The sequence below is a fragment of the Sphaeramia orbicularis genome, chromosome 11, assembly GCF_902148855.1.
Source record: "Sphaeramia orbicularis chromosome 11, fSphaOr1.1, whole genome shotgun sequence".
NCBI classification, from domain to species: domain Eukaryota; kingdom Metazoa; phylum Chordata; class Actinopteri; order Kurtiformes; family Apogonidae; genus Sphaeramia; species Sphaeramia orbicularis.
Window position 1 is genome coordinate 8,722,833 of NC_043967.1, and position 23,425 is coordinate 8,746,257.

General features: G+C 38.7%; 3 protein-coding genes across 4 annotated transcripts; 2 read left to right on the forward strand and 1 right to left on the reverse strand.

Annotated features, from left to right (window-relative positions):
* Nucleotides 1-1,302: 1,302 nt before the first annotated feature.
* snrpd1 (small nuclear ribonucleoprotein D1 polypeptide) lies at nucleotides 1,303-6,712 on the forward strand. The gene is made up of 4 exons (XM_030147505.1): nucleotides 1,303-1,440; nucleotides 2,035-2,111; nucleotides 3,502-3,693; nucleotides 6,490-6,712. The coding sequence occupies exons 1-4, from the start codon at nucleotides 1,427-1,429 to the stop codon at nucleotides 6,564-6,566; spliced, it is 360 nt and encodes a 119-aa protein (XP_030003365.1). The 5' UTR covers nucleotides 1,303-1,426; the 3' UTR covers nucleotides 6,567-6,712.
* A 472-nt stretch (nucleotides 6,713-7,184) lies between these two features.
* ggcta (gamma-glutamylcyclotransferase a) lies at nucleotides 7,185-10,149 on the forward strand. Of its 2 annotated transcripts, XR_003936626.1 has the most exons (5): nucleotides 7,185-7,474; nucleotides 9,028-9,173; nucleotides 9,263-9,395; nucleotides 9,557-10,016; nucleotides 10,053-10,141. XR_003936626.1 is itself a non-coding variant. In XM_030147504.1 (4 exons), exons 1-4 carry the CDS (start codon nucleotides 7,358-7,360, stop codon nucleotides 9,680-9,682), a joined length of 522 nt encoding a protein of 173 aa, XP_030003364.1. In that variant the 5' UTR covers nucleotides 7,185-7,357; the 3' UTR covers nucleotides 9,683-10,149. The 2 variants fall into 2 exon arrangements, 1 of the variants encoding a protein (XP_030003364.1); XM_030147504.1 differs by having other exon boundaries at nucleotides 9,557-10,149.
* A 2,159-nt stretch (nucleotides 10,150-12,308) lies between these two features.
* adnp2b (ADNP homeobox 2b) lies at nucleotides 12,309-22,961 on the reverse strand. The gene is made up of 4 exons (XM_030147502.1): nucleotides 22,498-22,961; nucleotides 17,818-17,939; nucleotides 15,289-15,393; nucleotides 12,309-15,094 (listed from the first exon to the last, which is right to left on the reverse strand). Exons 2-4 carry the CDS (start codon nucleotides 17,923-17,925, stop codon nucleotides 12,314-12,316), a joined length of 2,994 nt encoding a protein of 997 aa, XP_030003362.1. The 5' UTR covers nucleotides 17,926-17,939; nucleotides 22,498-22,961; the 3' UTR covers nucleotides 12,309-12,313.
* Between the last annotated feature and the right edge of the window lie 464 nt (nucleotides 22,962-23,425).

Sequence of the window (23,425 nt, forward strand, 5' to 3'; positions counted from 1 at the left end):
TAATAAAAATAACAAAAGTTGTTGAACTGTGTTGGTGATGAGTTGCAATAATTACATCTGGGAAAAGTAATTTTACTCCACTTTGACTCTCTCCCTATTAATTTTTATATATTTTATAGATTAATAAGGAAGGTAGGTAGTAAAATGAACCCTGCTTTTTAACCTTTCATTCTTCATAGTTTTAGTGGAAGGTGCTTATCATGCAGTAACAACATGACAACATTAAATACATAAATTAATAAAGAGGTGTGTAAAATACAGAATACCGTTGTAATATCTACTATCTGTTTAGTGCTAAAGAAATCCTGAGTATATAATTTGAAATAAATACATAATGTATATAAATATATAAATATGTGATTCAGTTATGAGAAAATACCAATTAGCATAACCTTTAACCTTTTTAACTTTTATTGAATCAAACACTTCATGTTAAGTCAAAATGAAAATATGTTCTTATTGTCATAAAGTGCAATTTGTTTTACGATTGGTACAACATGATTAAACATTGTGATTGTAGAGTGGAAATGAAATTCATACTTTAATCTGTGTATTTTTTTATTATATATATATCACAGATTCTTCCAGGATTATTTCTGGACCTGCTGCGGTGGTCCTACCTCTTCCCTGCCCTCATCATCACCACTCACTTATCCTCAACTGCCTCCATGTGTCTCCCCCTACTCCCCCTTTCTCCCCCAGTCTCTATCTCTATCGCTCTCTCTTTTTCTCTTTCTTTACCCTCTCTTTTTAACCCCAACAGGTCAAGGCAGACGGCCATCCTCCAGGAGTCTGGGTTTGCTCGAGGTTTCTGCTGTTAAAGGGAAGTTTTTCCTCGCCACTGTCACCAGTCACAAATGTTTGCTCCTGGAGGATTCTGTTGGGTTTCTGTAAATTGGCTTAGAGTCTGGTTTTTGACCAACTCTATATATAAAGTGTCATGAGATAACTTTTTTTGTGATCTGGCATTATATAAATAAAATTTGATTGATTGAGTGATTTAATTGGTTTTCCCCTGTAAGTCGCTTTGGAAAAAAGCATCTGCCAATGCATAAACATAAACATAAACATATATGTAATTGTAGTATTTAAAGACTTTCAAGCTTCAAAATTCATAACTTAAGAAGCAGAGCTATGTGATTTCAATAAACGTAACAGAATTATTCCGTTGTATTTTTCATAATGGAGATTGGTAGGTCTAGGAACGACCTTTAGTGTTGCTGGAGATCACAGTATGTTATTTGAATATGCAGTACCTCATTCCACCGTTAGGCGGAGGTGGAAATAATGCTGCCGTCGCTCATTTAATGACGTCGTTTTACCGCGACCTGAACGTAACTCTTACAACAGCGGCCTGTGTCTTCACTTGAGTGCTGTAATTTTTCTGTCTTTGGTGGAGGATTTGAGTTTTCAGTCCATCACCATCATGAAACTAGTCAGGTGAGTGTTTCTGAAAGGCGGCAGTTTGTCGTCTGTGGAGATGCACGAAGTGGAAACCTTCACCCTGCCGTCGGATGAATTTAGATTTTAACGGAGATGAGGCGGGAAGGAGGAGGTGAACCAAATGAATGGAAACTGCAATGTTACAGTGAAAAGAAATGATGCAGTGAAATGGGTCAAATGCATGCATTTAGCAATTATGTTCGTCGATTAGAAGTGGATGTAGCCGAATAATCGGTTGGGTCGTTTTGGGTTACTTAAATTATCTTATGTGTGTGTATTGTCGGTGTACTGGTTTCCAGGGCGTGTTTGTTTTAGCTGAGCTTCACAAATGATGTTCAGTAAATGTTCAGAGATAACATAATGTGTCACTCGTAAAGGGCTGTATTCGGTTATGGCTCCATTATAAGATGGAGTGGGTTTTTCTAGAGTGGGTTGCTCTTTGTTTTGGTGATGAATGCTAAGGTACATGAGCAGTTAGCATTGAGTGGCTAGCTAATAGACCGATATCTTAAATTGTGTAACTATATCTGACATAAAAAGTGGAAATGAGCGCATACCTGCAGAGTCTGAGTTGTATGTGTTGACCCACAGGTTTTTGATGAAATTGAGCCATGAGACTGTTACCATTGAGCTGAAGAATGGCACCCAGGTCCATGGTACTATCACAGGTAAGACACAACACGTACAGGACGCACTCAGCTGAACTGCAGGAGATGGTTGAAAAATTAACCATAGAGTGAATTCATGACAAACTATGACGTCTTGTACGCTGTAAATGTATTATACAACAACAACTTAAGAGGGGCTGTTCATAAGATTTATAATCTATAGTGCAGAAACTTCACTTAGTGTTTCCACAGCCATGAAAATCCTGAAGACATCATGAAACTAAAACCACAATGTAGGCGAAATTGTATAAAGTTTTGGAGAGGATGATGGTGAAGTCCTTAAGATGTGAAGTCTTATGTAGGAAGTTAGATGGCTTGATGCCCACTGTAAACTGTATGGTCACCTAAAGTAGTCCATAAGATGAGTTGGAAATCATCTCCAAATGTAAAAATATAGTTAAGATTCACAGCCTAAATCCATCAGACTGTTGTGAAATTCAGATCACATACACGCAGAAGGAGGTTTAAAGTTAATAACTTTACATTCCTTTGCAAAGCTATCAATTTGTGTCAGTTTTTTCAGTGTAATACTAATGCTGTAATTAACTGTTAGTCAACACTTTGTATATATAATTTTCACTCCTGCAGTTTGCATTCGAAGTACCAGAGTAGGTCTGTCATATTTAGACAAGAACACTGAATAGACACTTTCATTCCAAAGTCAACTTCAGGATTTTCTTACGTTGCTGGAGAGACTTTTGCTGCTTTTTCTTTTACTATTGGACTTACCAAACCACACTTTTGGATCATTGTAAGGCCAGCGTCACTGCAATTCTTAGAAAATTATCAACTGGCTCAGTTATCATGAATGTGAAAAAATCTTATATGTAGAGAATGAAAAATTTGTCTGATTAATACTCATCGACCGCTAATATTCTCTGTCATGAAACATGGAAATGATTATGCATCTTGTGTCATTGGTTCTTTAAAGTGTTTTTAAATGCCCTGAAAAGCACTTCATTATTATTATTATTATTATTATTATTATTATTATTTATTTATTTATTTTTATTATTATTATAATACATTCACTAGTGCAGTCTGATTTAACAGCTCTTGTTTTGTTCTGGGTATAAACACAGTAAAGTCCTAGAGGGCACTTGATTAAACTTTCTGGAGCCTGTGGTTTATGACGCTGCTTGGTATTATGTCAACAGAGTGCCTGTGTTATTTTCTTGTCTTGAAGCCAGATGTATCAGATCAGATGTGCCTCTTGGTCAGGTCTCCCTCTAAAAAGAGATTTCATCTTAAGGAACTTCCTGTTTAAATAAAGGTTAAATAAATACATTTTTAAAAATCACATCTGGAGACAGCTGTAAGTGTGTCAGTATCTAAGGCTTACTACCCTCTCAATTTTCCCTGCTCATTTTTCTTTTTTTATCCTACTCAGGTGTTGATGTGAGCATGAACACCCATTTGAAGGCAGTGAAAATGACCCTGAAAAACAGGGAGCCAACTCAGCTGGAATCACTGAGCATTCGTGGCAACAATATCCGCTACTTTATCCTCCCTGACAGCCTTCCATTGGACACTTTGCTGGTTGACATTGAGCCAAAGATCAAGTCCAAGAAGAGGGAAGCAGGTGGGTACTGGAAAGTGTCAAAGCTTACGCATATCGCATTTTCAAGGCATTATTGTGTTGGATGACATGTTCTTTTCAACCATCAACCTTCTTGTGTTATATTCAGTGGGGATGCATCTAAAGAAACACCCTTATTTCAGTGTGTGACATTTTAACAGTGAATTCCTGTGAGAGTTTGTGAAGGAGTGAAAAATGCATTCCTTAATATATAAATAAGTAGTAGTGTTACTGAAAACAGCATGGCTGTTCATATATCCCTGCCCAGTCTTGTGCCGCATTTCCACTATGTGGTACCGGCTCAACACAACTTGACTTGGGTACCAGGTACTATTCCTGGAGACCGTTTCCATTACAGGATACTACTGGCTTTAGAGTACCTGGTTGTCATAGTGACGCTGCACGTAACTTCCATGACATCTGCTCAGAGAGTTGCTGATAAACTCACTCATTGTGTGTTGACCTGTCAAGCCCACGCTGAATTTCATGAGCCACCAAGGACAGAAATGTCTGAACCTCCTCCACCGACCATGGTGTCGTTTTGCGGGCTGTCATCATGGATTAGTCTACCATTATATTTACTGTAAGCTTCCGAATCTGTTTTTTTTTTTAAATGGCATGTCACAGATGCAAAGACAACTCTCTGACCCATCAGTGGTCTGCAGTGTTTCCATGTCACATTTTATTTTTATCTCTTCACCCGTTGTGGAACCTTGGCTGAGCCAGTACTAGAAAAGTAGCAACTGGTACCAGATTGCTGGTTCTTTTAAGTAATGGAAACGTAAAAAGGTCGAGTCGAGCCAGTACCACATAGTGGAAACGTGGCATTATTTAAAGCATCAGCCTAAACTACTGGCAGGGACCCTGTTCACTCCTTGTATTAGAATATGAGTGATCATTACTCAGGCTGAAACTCATTTTCCTGCTCTATACCCAAATAAACAAGCTCATAGTAGCCTAAAGCATGGTGCAGGCCTTAATTCCGAGTTGAACAGACTTTGGGGTGTGGCGTTCACTGTATAGACTACTGGCAGCTTTAGGTTGACTGTTTTTCTTGACTTTCTAAAGCTGATGCTTTAGTGAATCTTCAGGCATGTAAAATACAAGGATTTCTACACAATTCTTAACAGATAAATTGGATGTTTTATTCATACTGTGGACATTTTGTCTACAAAGAGGAGGAATAGTGATGGAGATTCACGTTGACTTTTGCCCTGTTTCCTCTACGAGGTATCGACTTCACTCGGCCTTTTTGCATTTCCGTTACGAAAAAGGACCTGGAATCTGGTACCCAGTACTAGTTTTTGGTATCACCTCCGCTGAGGTTCCAGGACCGGGGACCAGATACTAAAACGTGACGTGTAAACACTGCAGATCACTGATTGGTCAGAGTTGTCTGTATGACCCGCCGTTTTACAAAAAACAGATGCGGAAGTTTACAGTAAATGTAGCGGTAGGTTAATCCACATGATAACAGCCCAAAACTACACCATGGTCAGTCGAGGAGATTCATTCTGTGGTGACCGACGTAAAAATTCAGACAAGACAACACGCAACGAGCGAGTTTATCAGCAACTTTCTGAACAAACGACACGGAAGTAACGCGTGTGACGTCTAGGTACTGTAAAGTCGGTAGTATCTTGTAATGGAAACGGTCTCCAGGAATACAGAGTCAAGCCAAGTCGAGCTGGTTCCACGTCGTGGAAACGCGGCATTTGACTTATACATAGGATACATATGGTGAGTAAACAGCCTATAACTAGTTGTGTGGTCATGTGTCCCAAACCACCTTTGAATGAGTCCTGAGTGGTCAGACCTGATTGTGTCTGAATATGTTCACGCTCAGCTTTAGAGCCGTCTGATACTGATTGGATCATCACTTGAAACACGTTAACACATCTGAATGGGCCATAGATGTCTCAAAGTACTGGTGTGAATACACCCAAGACACATTGACCACACTGAAGGTATGTCTACTCAGACATTAGCTGAAGTGCTGTTCTTTATGCGCATGACCTGGGTTTGACCACGGTATCCACAGTATTAAAAAACTCATGGAGATGATGCAAACTGTGTCATACATCTTGGGTGATTTGGTTTGCATGGGATAGTCAAAGAATAAACCCAGAATTAGAATCAGGGTTAGGGTTTTGGTCTCAGCAAATCAAAGTGATGTACACGTTTAATTTTCGTACTGAAGGAAATGAGATCTAATCACAGGTGGGTACTTGGTGTGTACATGCTTTACTGCACATAAATGTTGCAGCTGGTGAATGGTCTTGTGCATGGTCCATATACTGTAATTTGTAATTTACAAAATACAGACCTAAGAACATGCTATTGTGTGAATAAGGATGAGAGACTTTATGCGACGATGGGTTGACAAACTACAAATTATGCATTTATGCTGCCTGTTTAATCACACCCCATCAGTGATGCCCTCTGAATAGGTTGGAAGTTATTGTTCATTGTTAAGGTTTTGGAAGTGATATATTTCCATGGACACACCAGTACACTGCACATGATGCCAGGTACCCACAGAGTAACAGTACTGTTGCTAACACCTTCAAACTTTTTTTTTTCCACCCTCACAATTATCAGCATGAGCAGAATTAATTTATTAGTAAAAGACAGCTGTTTGTATCTTCTGGCAATTAATGCAAATCCTTTGAATAAACCAGAGAACTATTAACAGCTCCTCACTATAGAAGGAAATGCTTCTCTTCAATCAACATGTTGATGGTGTTAAATGTAACAGCCCATTCATTTCTTGCCTATGCTGTTCTCTTTTCCACTTAGTGGCTGGACGTGGTCGAGGCAGAGGACGAGGACGTGGCAGAGGACGTGGACGGGGCCGCGGAGGCCCAAGGAGATGATCCACAGGCTGTGCAGTCACTGGTTCCCGTCTGTTTGTACAGGATTTGAGTTTTTTCTTTTCTTAGAGGAAACATTTTTTGAATTTCCATGTATTTCTTTTTTTCTTTATTTTGTACATTAAAATGCTCCCAATGAAGAGGATAAACTTGGGTTTTGTGTGTTATTAGAATATTGTTAAAAAGGTTCTTGATGTTGAATCTCGGTTTAGATTATTTCATTAAATGGCTCAATAAAGTTCTGTGAACACCACTCTATCGTCCAACAAGAAAAACAATACTGTATACTTTTAAGTATAAAAACCATGGTCCACATATCTATGATAAAATGGGCTATACATACCAAAGGAACTATTACTTATGTCTCAATATATGGAAATATGTTCCTTAATTCGGAGAGAAAAGTAAAATTCCGAGTTCTTTAATGAGGCTCCAGATGACCCCTATGAACGGGCTGTGACCCGGAAGTGGATGGTAAAGCCTCAGAGTTCAGTCATTTACGTGAGCTCCATATCATAACTGCTAATAGGATGTGTGTGTCTATATATTTATAAATGGTATGTGTTTTCTCTCAGTAAAAAGAAAAGTGTTCGCTCGAATGTCCGAATAAATAAACGCTCGGCGGGTTTTAAAGTAACCTAACGTAACCTTCCGTAACGGGTGAATGAAAAGGTCTGAAAATTAAGCTCAGTATTTATCTTCAAACCAAGGCACTTTAGTATAAATATTTAACGAGGACAAACCAGTAGGTCCAGGCTCCAGTCCTCAGCTGATCCCGGTAGTGTTGCACAGTCATGTCTGCAGATGCCGACGGCCACTTCATGTACTTCGCATTTGGAAGTAATCTGTTGAAGGAAAGACTGCAACTGGCAAATCCTACTGCGGTATTTTGCACTACCGGCCGACTGAAGGTAATTTCATATATTTTATTAAGTGTGACATAAATGGTCATTATTTACGTGTGTGTGTCTGTACTTACCACGAGTGCTTGCTAACTGGGACTGTAATGCTTATGGTCGGCGTGTTTTATTCATAGAAGCACAGTCCATTCTGAATTTATATTGTGTATACGAACAAGTACTGTTGACAGGATGTAACCTGTATGTGAGGGACTGACAGCTGTTAATAAATAAGTCCGGTCACACGGAAGTAAGTTCCTGTAATTTTGTGGCTAATACCACTTTATCACACAGTAGCAGTTGTAACTTCATTGACATACTAGTTCCGGTGTGGCCGACACGGAGCTGACAGTGGAATGGTGTTAGTCCTGTGGCTGCAGTGATACCTGGAAGTGGACATGATGACTGGACCGGTGTGGCATAAAATACGGACCTTGTAAAATTTGGACCTATTTGGAATTTGCGCATGCGCGAGCGCAGCCTTACCGGATGTCAGGTTCAGCGACCCCTAACCCCTAACCCTAACCCTAACCCAAAAGCGCACAATTCTACTCGCAAGGTACTTATTTCATAAGCCTCGCTGAACCTGACATCCGGTAAGGCTGCGCTCGCGCATGCGCAAATTCCAAATAGGTCCAAATTTTACAAGGTCCGTATTTTTTCCCACACCGGACCTGCCCTCGTTATTCCCTTACGTCAGGGCTGTTACACTCATTTTAGTTCAGGGGCTACATACAACATAATATGATGGCTAGTGGGCCAGACCAGTAAAAATAATAACCTGTTAATAATGTCAAATCCAAAGTTTTCTCAATAAAGATAATTGCATCATGAAAATGTTTACATCTACAAACTGTACTTGAATATAGCGTGAACAAATACGAAGAACCTGAAAAATAAGTGCAGTTTGAACAATATTATGCCTCAGCTTATCATTTACACATGTACATTACAATTTACACAGTGGATCTGCAAAGGCATAAAACTTTGAATAACAGGCATAATATTGTTAAAATTCCACTTACTTCTCCTAAGACATTTTGTGCTGTTCATATTTGTTCAGGTTATTCTGTTGTTTTGTGAAAGAATAGTTTGTAAATGTAAAGATTTTTGTGTAGTTTTACTTTTTTACACTACAGAATCTCCTTGAGACTAAATTGTGCTGTATATGGCCCAGAAGTAAAATGATTTTGACACCACTGATTTCTAATATCTTGAGTGTAATTTGTGCATTTTACAAATTCATCCCACAGGTCAGATTGGACCCTTTGGCGGGCCAGTTTTGGCCCATGGGCCATATATTTGACACCCTTGCCTTACATAATAACAGTGGTGTAGCTTTAGGACTTCTCCCTTGACAGCTGCAACAACAGGACTGTACTGTGTGTGTCCGAGCCACTTAAGGAATGAAATGAAAATGTTTTGGACACAAACATACTGTAGTACCCCCTCCTTGTACATCACAATCAGATAATAAAAGGTCTGTTTTTGTTTAGCATGCATGCCTCATCACCTTTTGTCCCTGTCCCCCTCCTCTGTCTGTCTCTGTGCATCTGTATTCACAGGACTATAAGCTGAACTTTGGCCTCTGGGAGGAACATGTGGATAACGTCTGGCACGGCGGCGTGGCCACCATTGAGTTCTGTCCAGGCGCAGAAGTGTGGGGAGTCATCTGGACTTTGAGCAACAAAAACCTCACAAGCCTAGACAAGTGAGACACAAACGTGAAACACACAGCTGTTAATGAGTATGACAGGTTGTTTGTGTGGTAGAAACCAGCTTTTTCTGCGTCACCATCAGCCAGGAAGGGGTGCGCCAAGGAAAGTACTCTCCACTGGAGGTGACAGTGGAGACCGAGAAGGGCCTGATGCTCTGCAGGACGTATCAGATGAACAACTTCTGCACATGTCCTCCTTCTCCTCAGTACAAACAGGTGTGGGTATGCAAATACACAAACACTCCAAAAAAAAAAAAAAAGCACACCTCTGCACAAGATATGATATAATCTGTCAGTGATAAATTATACATGACTCTGGAATTAAGCCAGACTTTGTTGTGTTGTTAATCAATATGTGCCTCTGTGTTTCATATTAGGTGGTGTGTTTAGGTGCAGAGCAGAATGGACTACCGATGGAATACTTGAAGAGACTGAAGGTCATTCAAACCAATAGCTACAGCGGCCCATCCATACTTGATCAAATCAAATCAGTTATGAAGTAGTTTTGCATAAAATAAACTATGATAATAATGAATGAGACATAATAAGAATGTCTTAATGATGGTATATTTTAATATAAAGGAAAGCTTCAGGGAATGCCTTTTTTTTCCTCAACAGTGGCCAATAAAGTTTGTTACGTAGAACAGTTGTTGAGTTTTCAGATGTCTATGTTGAAAACATACAGGTTTGAAATAATTCTTGTTCCACTGTGACAACATTTGTCATAAATGTGACTTGTGAAGCTGTCTAGGTTTTCTTGTTTACAAACATGTTTCAAAAACTGAGGATGACTCGCTTGATAAATTGCATGAAGAAATAAACTGTATTCAGATGAATGTAAAAAAAAAAAAAAAAGAAAATTTTCTTAATAAGTAACAATAATGTCAAGAAACAATGAAGAAACGCTTAATATTCCAAGAAAAGAATATCAAATGAAGCGTGTTGAGGAACTGTTACATTTAGTTTCTACCAAAAAAAAATCAGATATAATTATTTATGAGGTTGGATGCTTGAAGAATTTTGAGTTTTTGTATAACTAAATTGACTATTATGTGTGTTACACTTTAGTGTTTTAAGACCTTGAATGAGTTTTTGAGCTGAATTTCGGATAAAACATCTCTTTTTAAATCCAAGCATCCGGTATCGATCGTAACATTCTTACCAACCTGCTTAATATTGTGTAAGTCCCCTTTTCGATGCCAAAACCACCTCTGACTCAAGGCCTGGACTCCATCAGACCTCTGAAGATGTGCAGTGTGGTCTTACACCAAGAGATCAACAGTAGTAATATGGGATGGGATGTGGTGCATCCATGGATTGGACAGGTTAGATCAGCATATCCCACAGATGTTCAGTTGGGTTGATATATTTGTCATTACTTAGACAAGGGTTGGAGATGTTCTGACCCAATTATGTGGCCATCACAGATTAGTCCTTCAAAATTTTGGGGCTTCCAACACTTGAACTATTACGACTGATCAGTGTGTATGTTCCCGTGCAGATGCAGGTTTTGTGTAGAAATCTGGGTCTTAAGATGAGTTAGGTTTATCTATAGTTTGCAAATGAGTGAATAGATGTATTACATAAAAAACAGTACTAGGTCCTGTGGTGGATTTACAGATTTTGGATCAGAAATGTGGACTTTAAAGCAGAACAGCTAGACTGACAGAGAAATTTTTGATTCACAAATTAATGCTATGACCTGGACTGTTCTGTCATAGTGAGCAATAATACAGAGAATATTTTATTTGGTCTTTTCCAGTAAAACTTTGTGGTTGTCAGGTTTTTAACCTGCTCTTTCATTTTAATAAAATCACTATTTTCATTTACTGTTGCCTTCAATGACCTAAGATTTATACAATTGAATTTAAGATATTTTAAGACTTTTGAAGGACCTGAGACGTGAACATGTATTGAAAATGTAACTTCTGAGAGCTGCATTAGACCTACTCTTTAATCACATCACCGTTTTATTTCACATTATGTGCTGCCTTTCTTGCTTGTCATTCTAAGAGAGCAGTTTGAAAGACATTTCCTTTGTATTATAGTATTGTTTATGAAAATGAAGGGTGATGGGTCATTTAATGAAAAGGAAACAACTTTATTATTTTCTCTTACATAATATCAGCTTCAGACAGGATAAGAATCTGTACCGCTCCAAAACTTCTCCATCCTCTAGGAATTATACAAAATACAAGTATAGTACAAAAACAGCTCAGGAGAACAGAAAGGTAGAAGATGATAAAAGTAAAAACATCCATTATTTATGCTTTTATATTTTATGAATCTCTAGGAAGTAAATTTCCACAAGTCCTTTGAAAATATGCAGACTTCACAATGGCACAAATCATATGTGAACTATAAACAAAGCCTCATGCAAAACAACAGGGTCCGAGACTTCCAATAACCATATGTTCAGTTGCTGAAGATTAGGCTACTTCACTCCAACATTGTACATTCTCAGTGATTTGGCTTCTGCAAGTTGAACATTCATCTTAACAGTCTGCTGGAATTGGAGAATGACCACCTTACAGTTAACATGTTAAAAAAAACCAAAAAAAAGTATGGACAAAACTATGCATGTGACAAATAGGTCCAAATACAGTGTGTAAAAAAAGAGAAGTCATTAAGGGCAAGCATACTAATCAGACATGTGCCAGAAGTCATATATATATATATATATATATATATATATATATATATATATATATATATATATATATATATATATATATATGCAAACAGGCAAAAGAAAAGACATTTTGTAAAATGGACTTTAAGAGGTGCAAAAACAAAGAACAGATCAGTGCTTAAGTTGAGGTCAGTAGCAATGATTTAATGAGACTGTAACCAGCTAAATAATGGGGTAGTTGAACACTCCAATACTGTGTCACAGACATTGTATTAATCACAGGAGTATCACAACATTTCATGAGCATTTACAAGGAAATTAACACCACTGATATGATACTGAAGTCAAATGAAGCACTACTAAAAAAAGAGGCTACGTGAACAAATTGTTCTCGCTAGCATCTATCTATGAAACACATGGCATGGATTGCATGAAAAATGTCGAGTGACTGAACAGAAAAGGCCATCAATAAAATGTCAGGGTGTTGATCTCATCTGTTTTTTTACTCATTTGCAGTAACAGCGTGCTCCATTTCACTGGACTTCTGGACTTCTTCCATCTGCTCCATCTGTTCTTCATCCGGACAAACATTTTCACTTTCATCCATTGGTTCCGGTTCGCCATTGTCAGCATTTTCTGTGTCATCCGTTGGCTCGGGGGGCTTCTGCTCTGGGATGAGGAGGTTGTGCTTCACTTTGCTCAGTTCAGTCATGTTGAAGCCAAGGAGAATAGCGGCAGTGTTCTTCTTCAGGGTCTTCATGCACTTACTACGTTTCTTACTAAAGAGGGCTGCCAGCTCTCCTTTGGTGAGTGACAGTCTCTTGCACAGCTCATCGCTCTCAGCTTTGGTCGCGTATGGGTTAACATTGAAGTACTTGGATATGAATTCTCTACGCTCGTCACTGCAGCGGCGCTCAATCAGGGTGGGTTCTACAGCTAGCTTCACGGTGGGGTCAACTTGAGGTTCAGGCTCTGGTGTGGGCAACAGCTTTTCCTGCACTTGTTTTTTGCGCCTGGCTGCCTTTTCTTCTCTCTCTCGTTTGTTGGCCTCCATAACTTCCCTCCATGCTGCCTCTAGTCTTTTCTTGGATTGCATCTCTGCCTCAGTTTCTTTAGGGCCAACGCTGGGTCGGGTCACAGAGTGTGGTGCTGGAATCACTTTTGCTGGAGCCAAAGTTTGTTTAATAGTTAGCCCTTGTGGCACTTGGAGAAAGTACAGGCCTGATGGCTGAGTGAGCTGCTGAGGTGGCTTGGGTGGTTGTTGTGCCCCTCTTCCACTGGACAAGTCCTCAGTCCCTCCTATGGGTTTAGGAACCTGTGGCTGTTTTGGTGAACAGCGGCACCGTTGAATGTGGAGCATTACTGCCTGCTGGGTGACCTTTCCTGTGTACACTCCATTGCAGTATATACACTTAAAAGCCTCAGTCTTTAAGATTGCATGAATGGTGGGGGCAACATAGTGTTTTTGTTTCAAATGCTGAAGGTGTTTGGCTTCGTTATGGAACTTCTCATCACAGAAGGGACAGCATGAGCTGTTGATTTTTGCGGGTGCGGAACAGATGTCAGGCTGGCTGCTGGGCTGCAACTTGAAGTAGATAAGGTCAAGTGAGTTTGTGACCAGAGCCAGATTAACTTCATGCTCTCCTAGAACCTCTTTTGGTCCAGTAGTGTGGACATCGAAGTGGGGGAACAGGATTCCTCCCATGCTTTTAGTGTACACCCTGTATTTCTGCCTAAGGAAGTCACTGTAGGCCTTGCTTGCAGGATTGTGTACCTTTACATGTTCAGTAAGCTGTTTAATTGAAAAGAATGTCGCTGAGCAAGACAAACAATTCAGGCCATGCAGCAAGTGTTGAAAGACGCTCTTTTCTGATAGCAGAATTTTGCATGTTAGACATTTAACAGTCTTGTCAGGCATTTTCTTGAGGAAATTTGCTCGAGCAGCCACACTTTCTGTCTTGATTGTGGAGGATTTTGTCTGATGAGCCACCTCTGTATGCATCTCAAATACATTAGAGGGAAAAAGTTCATTGCAGAGGGGACAGGTAATCCACTTTTTTGTTTGTGATGAGTTGCTCACTTGTTCGACAGGTTTAAGAGGGGTACTTGTGCTCTGAGAGGAAGGCATCGCAACCTGCAGAGGTGCAAATGTGTACGTTGGCATGCCATTTACTTTGTTGCCAGTTGGGATTAGGTGACTCAGCAGAGACTGTGAAGTCAGCATGGTGCCTTGCAATGACATTTGGTTTGCTGATGCATTTTGTGCAGCCACAGCTGGTTTAGATACAGTCCCAGGACCAGACGCCATGTTGGCCTGCAGTCCTGATGGAAGAAGGATTTGTTGCGCTAGTTGATTTGATTGCGGTTGTGGTTGTGGTTGAGGTGCCAGGGTTAGTGGTGCCTGTTTAAGAGACATGTTAGACACTGTGGGAATCTGGACCATGGAGGGTCCTTGAGGCAAAGCACTTCGAAGAGCTATTGTGGCACCAGGCTGAAGCAAACCTTTAGCTTCAGCACTGGCCAGCTGCACTAGGGCCGATGCTTGAGGAGGCAGAAAAGCTTGATTGGATCCAGGGGAACATATGAGAGTTGTACTGTTTGGAGGTCCTTGTAATGTCAATACAGTTCCAGCATGCTGGCCATTGCTTGGTAAAACCAGAGGCTTACTGTTTAACAAGTGAGGCTGCTGTAGTTTAGGGGCAATATTTGGAAACGTCAGAAACACGCCATTTCCATTGGCTGTAGGTTTAATGGTATAATTCTTGTTCTCATGAATTAAATTCTGCACCTGTGTGCTGACCGAATAATGTGCCGGTGAAACCAGCATGTGGTGCAACATTTGGTCTAGGTTTCCGGTGTTCCCCTTACACATCTTGCAGCAGTAGACCCTTGTAGATGTGCCGCCTTGAGTGTGTAATCTGTAGCCAATATACTGTTCTGTTAAACCCTCAAGGTGCTTGAGAATGATGTGCTTCTTCATTGCAAATATAGAAGAACTTGGGTATCCACATTTTCTGCATTGATACCTCTCATTTCCACGATGGGTGGGTACTATGCTTTCCCTTGCTGGTTGGACATGAGGGGTGAATTTGGCATGAAAGAACAGCATGTGTTTCTTGAGATCCTTGGGGTTGCCGATGTAGGAGCACTGAGAACAGAGTGCCAATGCACAGAATGCCTGCACATATTCATGGCAGCGTGAAACATGGCTCCTGAAGTTATAGATGTTTTGTGAGGAGTACTTGCACATGCTACAACACAGAGCCCGAGACCGGTAAGTCCACTATAGAGACAGGGAGTAAAAGAAAGAAGAAAAACATGTTTCAGATGAAAATATCTAAAACTTTAGGCATAGTATTCCAAATAAAGTCTTCAGGTAGCTATTGGGTCCTAACAATATTTAATGTTACAATTGATTGTTTAAAAAAAAAAAAAAAAAATCAAACACTGCCAACTGGAGTTAAGTGCAACACCCACTTTTTTGTGTAGTCTGCCATTGTATCCATCTGTAAAATTGAACCACTCTGTGTCCTCAAACACCTCTTCTTCATCTTCATCCTTCTCAGAGTTTTCTTTAAGTTCCTGGACAGTAGAAAATAGAAAACATTTCTTTAGTATTTGAAGCAATGTCGCAGTAAGCATTCAGTTTCTCCGAAATGTCCAGACAAAACAAGATTAAAAAAAAAAATTCTGTCTTTGCAGGGAAATTTGGCTTGAGCGATGGTACTACACACAGCTGCAATAACAAACATATGAAAAGACAAGACAGGTCAGTGGTAAATCAAAAACATGATGAATATATAGAATAAAAGTAAATAATAAACATGTCAAATATTTACATGTCTTGGGAGATAAGAAAATAGAACCGCATTTAATGATTACTTTCATTGTCATTTAACCTGTCGGTTATTTTTGATTAATTGATTAGTTGTTTGGTATGCAAAATGTTGATCAATGTAGTGCTATTTACCGGAGGTGAAACACGAAATAGACCTGCTGCTACAACACTGATGAACAGTACAATCATTAAATCACAGGACAAATGATCAATTATACACTTCACCAGCAGAAGTCTACATACAAACTGCAATAACAACATCATATTTACACAGATTTTCACAACCATTCAGTGTAACTGCTATATCTGATACCCGGGGAAACATGGAAAAGGGTATGAATTTTGAGCTGGATGGTATAACAGATGAAATTAGGGTGAAGGGAGTGTCACCATATAGCCCAACAAAAACTGAGCTACTGGAGAGCATGACAACTGTTGTAGACATCTCCTAGGAGTATAAATTCTGAAATTTCTAAAAGTAAAAAATATAAATGTTATCAACAAATCATCAAAGACTGGATGGAGGGCTCTGACTGTTGTCTGTACCTATGCACTGAACAGTTGCTCATAGTACCCAGCCTTTTTGGAGTCTTGGTGGTGTTCTGGAAGGCGTGATTGCTGATGCATTCAACTATCCCACAAAAACACTGTCATGATGACATTTTAGTAGAGGTGATTAACCACTTGTTGCTGTTCATTCTGTGGTCACTGGTAAAATAAGCATCCTGTAAATAAAAACTGCATTTTTGCATTTGCTTTTTAGGCTTTGTGAACTGTATCAATAAATCACATTTTATTATACAGCACCAAATCATTACAAAAGTTATCTCATGACACTTGACATATAGAGCTGGTTGAAACGAGACTTTAAAGAAAATTGCATGGGTAGAAGTGACATGTATCAGAGTTTTCTGTTGCTGCTCAGAACTCTCCACTCACTTTGGCTGTCATGTATGGTCTTGCCAAGCTATTAAGTTTTCTTTAGAAGATTTCAATATTTTTTGACCAATGATATTTTGTGATTATTATTTTCTACAAAAGGCACACAAAAATGTGAAGGCCATTCACATGACATGTGCTTCCCTCATCAATGAGCATTCCCTTTTTTTCCCCCTCCTTTCTCAAGCCTGATATTAATGGAAAAATCTACAACTTGCACATTTTTTAAAATAAAAACTACAATGATAATAGTCAAATAAATTTCTGATAGTGAAAACAATGTGGTGTAAATATTGACAGAAAATGACATTTCTGTTAGTTCCATCCAATTGCGTTTACACAGGTGCAGACTATTATCATTATGAAAGATTATTAACTTGAGCTCAAATTATTGCAATATATGTGATTCTATAAGAATCCAGACATGCCTATAAAACATCCAGATGTATCTGTCATAAAACAACCAAAGGCAAATTATTGGAATTTCCCTCTAGTGCCACTCATATTAAAATCACTTTTATCATATATATATATATATATATATATATATATATATATATATATATATATATATATATATATGTTTGCTTTCAAGTACTGATATTCTAATTCCAATGAATTCCAATAACCAGCCTTTAACTAAATGAACAGCATCAGCAATCTGTTATATTCTCTATCATTTATTTTCATTACCAAGTCAGGAAAAATACTAGGCTAATAAGCAATTTTATGAAGATTGAAACAGCATAGATCTAAAATACTTCTGAAATATATTTATTTGTTACTCAATGACCACAAAAATCCACCATAGAACCTGAGGCTGTGAAAAAACTAGGGAAAACCCCAAGTCTGACATTTCTTATCAGTGGCTAAATCTGACAGGTTTAGGTTGTTATGTGACTTTCATTACAAACAATATTCCAGAATGCAGACTCATCAAGGCTGAAAAAAGTGACAAAGATGTAAACCTGGCCCAGGAGCATGATCCCACAGGGGAAAATAATTTAATTATCTGCTTTAACATGTAGTTTTACAGTAACTTTTGATAACAAATGATTCCACAAAAAGGTAAGGCGCTTACATTAATAGTTATAATGGTACTTGCTTGCTTCCTTCCCATTTATAATCTCACTAATGAAAACTCTCCTCTTCACACCTAGAAGTGGCTTCTGTATTTAAGATGATATTGATACAGTCCACCAGTCAGACACATAGTTCGTGAAACCTACCTTCAGATGTTTTTGGCAGTCCTCCAAGCCAATCTCACATAGGATGTTTTTCACAGCCCTACGTGCCTTACGGATGGTCTCAACATTTCCAACAGGGGCCTGATACATATTCCTCACAAAGCCTGATGAATGTAAGAGAATAATAACACATTGTTATATTACAGACCAGTATCACAAAAATTTAATGCATATGAAAATATCACTGGTACAGTTAATTTTAAGTACACAGCATGGCCATAAAAGTGTACACCTAGATTTAACTCAACAAACAGATCATTCAATTGGTTCTATTCTATTAGCTTCTCATTTCTGAAACAACCATCAGTTTTATAGAGAGCATAAAGATTGGACTGTGTTTCAAAAGGCAAAAGGTCATGTTGGTCAAGATTGACCTGTTCCAAAGTGATGGGTGCATCAGGGTAAAGAGAGGTGATGAAGTGATTACCCATCACGACTAATGTCTGGGGTTGCTTCAGTTGGTCAGGTCTAGATTCCACAACATGTGCCCATTAAATGAGCTCAGCTGACTACCTGAATATACAGAATGACCAGTGGATTTTTCTTCTTCATTGACAAAACCATGTTCCAAAATGCCAGTACCAGGATTCATCAGGTTCAAACTGTGTAAGAGTGGTTCAGAGAGCACGAGACATCATCATCACTTACACACATGGATTGACCACCACAGAAACCAGACCTGAACCCCAGAGAGAACCTTTGGGATGTGATGGACAGGAATTTACACAGCAGTCTGACTCTCCCATCATCAATACAAGATCTTGATGAAAAATTTAAGCAAATCTAGATGGAAATAAATTCTGCATCATTTATTGTGGCTTTGCATTTGCATTGTGTGGCATACACAATGTCACAGTGAATGTGTCCTAATATCAAAGTTAAAGACAGCCCTGCTAAATATTTAGGGTTTTTTTTTTTGGCCAGGCTGTGCATTTATTTGCGTTTTCCCAAGGCCAAGCAATGAACAAGTTGTCAGTCAAATTGATTACTGTCATGTGTACAGGGCTGTACAGTGTGACAATTTCTGTTGCATTTGCTACTAAAAATCATTATGTGCATAGAGAAATATGCATCCACTAGCACAAGTGCAAAGGAGTCGCACTGGTATCATGTCTAAAATAGTGGGGAAACTAGGCTATATTACTGTCTCTTGTCCTATTTGTCAGTTGTTGGAACAATGCTTCATGGGAGCTGTAGTGTGTACTGTCCTTCTCAATCCGAATACAAAAGAACTACATTTCCGGGTAAACGTTCCTGCCCTCGCTGATGTGTGCTGGGAAACCGGGACATTTGTCTCATTTTTTTTACATAACAAAGAACAAGAAGCCTCAAGCAAAATGAAGAGGTATTTTTCTGTAGCTTCTACCTCAGTATGTCACGTCAACAATGTCAATGTATGTGGGGGTACAGTCCATACAAAACGCCACTTAAGCTAGCGTGAAAACGAAACTGAAGTTTAACATACTTTCAATGTCCGACTCCCGACTTCTGTGCATCTCTTATACAGTGGATCTTACACAAAATTTCACAACTTCTAGCCTGTATTCACTGGATCCCCTCCATTGCTGTATGAGCCCCCCACAAATGCTGGGCCCCATGAATGTGTCATGTTTACCCCCCCCCTTATCAGCGCCCAGGGCGGCATCTGTCTGATTGAATTTGCAAGCGATGTGTGTGTCTCTCTCTCGCTCAAACCTTGGAACAGTATAAGCTCCAAAGTTTTCAAGCACAATGAAGCATATTCTTCAGTCAAAAGGAACTTTATACATTTTTGTTGAGTAAAATCTATTTTGAATTGTGGGACTGATTAGAATTGTTTCTTGTCAATAAGCCATATCTAATTCAGACCAACACAAACTATTCACTGATGCGCATTGAAAATATAGTTTATTAGTTAGTTTGATCCCCATTAGCTGCTGCACACCACAGCAGCTACTCTTCCTGGGGTCATTAACATAAAAACAAAGCACCACAATTTCCCACAACTCACTCAACGAACAGGATGTACATACACTCAACACAACAACACAAAAACCAAAAATCTACAACAGCACACAATACAAAACAATTACAATAACAATAATAATAATACCAACAACAACAGAAAAAAGAATAAATAAATAAACCCAAAAAACAGAAACAAAAAATAGCCCCACAACAAACAAAAGAAAAACAAACCATCTAGATGATGTGTGCACTATAGGATGAGCAATAGCTCAGTTATTATTGGGTAAATATGAAAATTCTCATCCTTTTAGAAAAACTAACTGCTTGAATTTCTGAAATTAAAAATTGTGGCAGTGTATTCCATGCCACCATTGCCCTATATCGCACACTTCCCTGTATTTGATTCGTCCTACAGGCAGGCAACAGGAAACGTCTGTCCCCTGACTGGCGTGTGGAATATTGATGGACGTCACTGAAGAAAGTCAGTTTATTGTAAAGAAGTTCAGGTGCTTTTGTAATTATGATATGTCTAATAAATTTAACCAAAGAGTATCCAATTCTACCTTTTACATGTAACGAGGCCTGATGGGTGTGAGTGTCTCTAGTGCTTGTTCTGAATGGACAGTTTAGGACTATTCGAGCTGCTTTGTTTTGCACAATTTGAAGTTTATTTAGATTTATTACCTCCACCAAGGAGGTTGTGTTTTTGCCGGCGTTGGTCTGTCTGTCTGTCTGTCTGTCCATGTGCAAGATAACTCAAAAAGTTATGGACGGATTTGGATAAAAACTTCAGGAAATTTTAATACTGGCACAAGGAACAAATGACTAAATTTTGATGGTGATCGGGGGGTGGGTGGACTGATGTGCCTTGGCGGAGGTCTGCGCTCTCCAAGTGCTTTTCTAGTTACTGATGTGTTTGACCAAATGATTGAACAATAATCTAAATGTGATAGAACTAATGATTACACTAGTATTTTCCCTATTTGATATGGTATGCAATTTCTACATTGTTCAACAGCACCAATGCTTCTGCCAATTTTATTTAATATTTGCTTTATATGAGAATTCCATGTCAACATACTATCAACAGTCACACCCAACAGCTTCGCCTCAGCTACTTGTTCTATGATAGTTCTGCCTACATGCAAATTCAAAACGGGAGTTTTATAAAAAATGTCTTGACCCCAACACCATACATTTACTCTTCTCAGTATTGAGCACTAATTTATTTTCTCTCATCCAATTGGCAATTGGATTTAACTCTTCATTTAGAGCTTTTTGAAGTTCACCAATATCAGGATCGGACAGATAAATGGTGGAATCATCTGCATATAGAGCAATGCATATAGTACTGTTGATTTTCATATTTAAAAATGTTTACATTCATCCTGTTGTGTTCAGGTGGAGCAAAAATAAAGGTTAAAGAATCAGTTTAATTGTTGTTCAACATTGTTAGAATTTCTGATCAGTATCAAATTAATTTAGCCAATAAACACGTTAACTAACTGTCCAACTGTTTGTGCTACTTAACTTGCTAGCACCAGCGCTACCAGATAAAAAGTAAGCGTACAGCCCTGGTGTATTACATTTGATCTAAAGCTCAAGAAAAAAGGTTTACCTTTGCAAAATTAAAATGACAACAGTCAACACAAAATTAACAGTTGTTAGTTTGTGGCGCTTTGAAAATAATTATTAGATCACAATGACAAAGTAGTGAAAAGTAAACATTTGATGTAAATTTGACCATTGAAATCTCCTGGGTTTTGTTTTGTGCATGAGACAGAAATTTGCTGAGAGACATATGAACAATTTCCAAATTGTATTTCTTTTTAAAATAACAAAGCATCCTAATTTTCTCATGAATAATTAGTGCATAGATTATCATCTGATCCTGTATTTGTAAAAACTTTAGTCTACTTGTTCCTATAATAAAATCTCCAAAGGTCAATAGGTTAAAAGCTGAACTAGTACTTATTTTCTAGTTACATAAATACAGTTATTTCCATGTGAAAAACTATACAGGTTCAGAAAAATGTAATTACAGTAAATCCAATTTAACTGTGATCAGTTGATCTATACAGTGTTGAAACCAACAAGTGTGCCTCCATTCAGTGTTATGGTTTTAGTGCTATGATGACAGCTCAATGAAGCATAAAAACCTGTTACTTTTAAGTTTCACTCATTAAAATTCATTGGAATCAAAGCTAAAAATGTGAGTAAATATGGTCATTAAAACACTAGTACTGCAACACTATAGTCCAATATGCCTGCACCGACCATCACCAAGACAACTCAAAGCATTGCACTATTTGTTATAAAAAAAAAACAAAAAAAAAAAACACACACACACACAACCTCTACATTAGCACAATGCTAATAAACATTAAAACATTAACTGCTGATGTGTAACAGCATGTGTCTCCATGCATCTCGCACACTATCTGCAACAGATACAGCTATAATGAATATAATCTATAACTGATGGATGAAGAAGCTATTTAATTTCCAAAGGAAACACGGTATCTACAAATATTCAGAATAGTATCTAACTCTACACAGTTTAAACAGCCGTGTGCGCCAACAGCTCTGTGGATGCTGTCTATGGAGGAGTCAGTTAAAACCCACTGCAGCTGATAGCAACACGCCGGTCAATGAGCCGGTCACGTCGCTTCTTCTCATCAGAGGAGCATGCACAGCCTCCTCTCACATATTTACCTCGTCCAATTTCAGTGTTGGTCGACGTTAGTTGTCGCTGTGCCACCTCCGACAGGGTTAACGTTTTCCACTTCCACCCGCCCTCAAGTGTGTGTGTCGGTAAACTGCGCCCGCTGAAACCGCTGCGCAGAGATACTCATCAGATCGGCGCACTCCGTGCAGACACACTACTCTATAAGTAATGTAGTCAAATATTAAAGTAAATGTTTGCGAACCCCCTCCGGAGATAAGTTATTTTTGGTCTAGCTTTTGTCCCTTTCTTTCTCTATGGAGGAAAAAATGGCGCTCAAGTTCAGGATATGACGTAGCTGTCCTCATTTGCATACTGCACCCACTGACCAATGGGAGCTTCCTCAACTAAAAAACTAAATAAGCGTTTATTCTTTTATCTACACTGTCCATCACTATTTGAGATGGCCCTGTTGATGTGTTTCTACTTCAGTTTGTGAACTTCATGCACTCACTTAGTTGTTAAGTGGATTTTTGATGTTCTGTCACACATAGCTAGGGCAAGGGGCGTGGCTTCAGGGCCCCCTCCATTTAGTCACATGGTATATGACTAAAGGGGACCAATGAGCTGTCGAGAAAATGAGCTAAATGGGCGGTCCCTCTAGTGTGACGTCATATCATGCTACTTTTTTAACCAATTACATTCACCCACCATTTTGATATGAGGATAAGTTAAATTACTAATAAGTTAACAATACTTTTGGCCTGAAAAGTTTATATAAAATGTAAAACATAAAAAAAATTACAGCTAGCTAAAACATCAAAATATGTAGGAAAACACTTGCGAAATTTAGTTACAATTTTACTTTTTGTACTTTTGAACAATTTGAGTTGACATTTTCCCTAATCTTATGTTTGTCTTTCTTGGCTAACAATTTTCATATATCGTGATAATGCTAAAGTGAAAGGCAACTTTAAG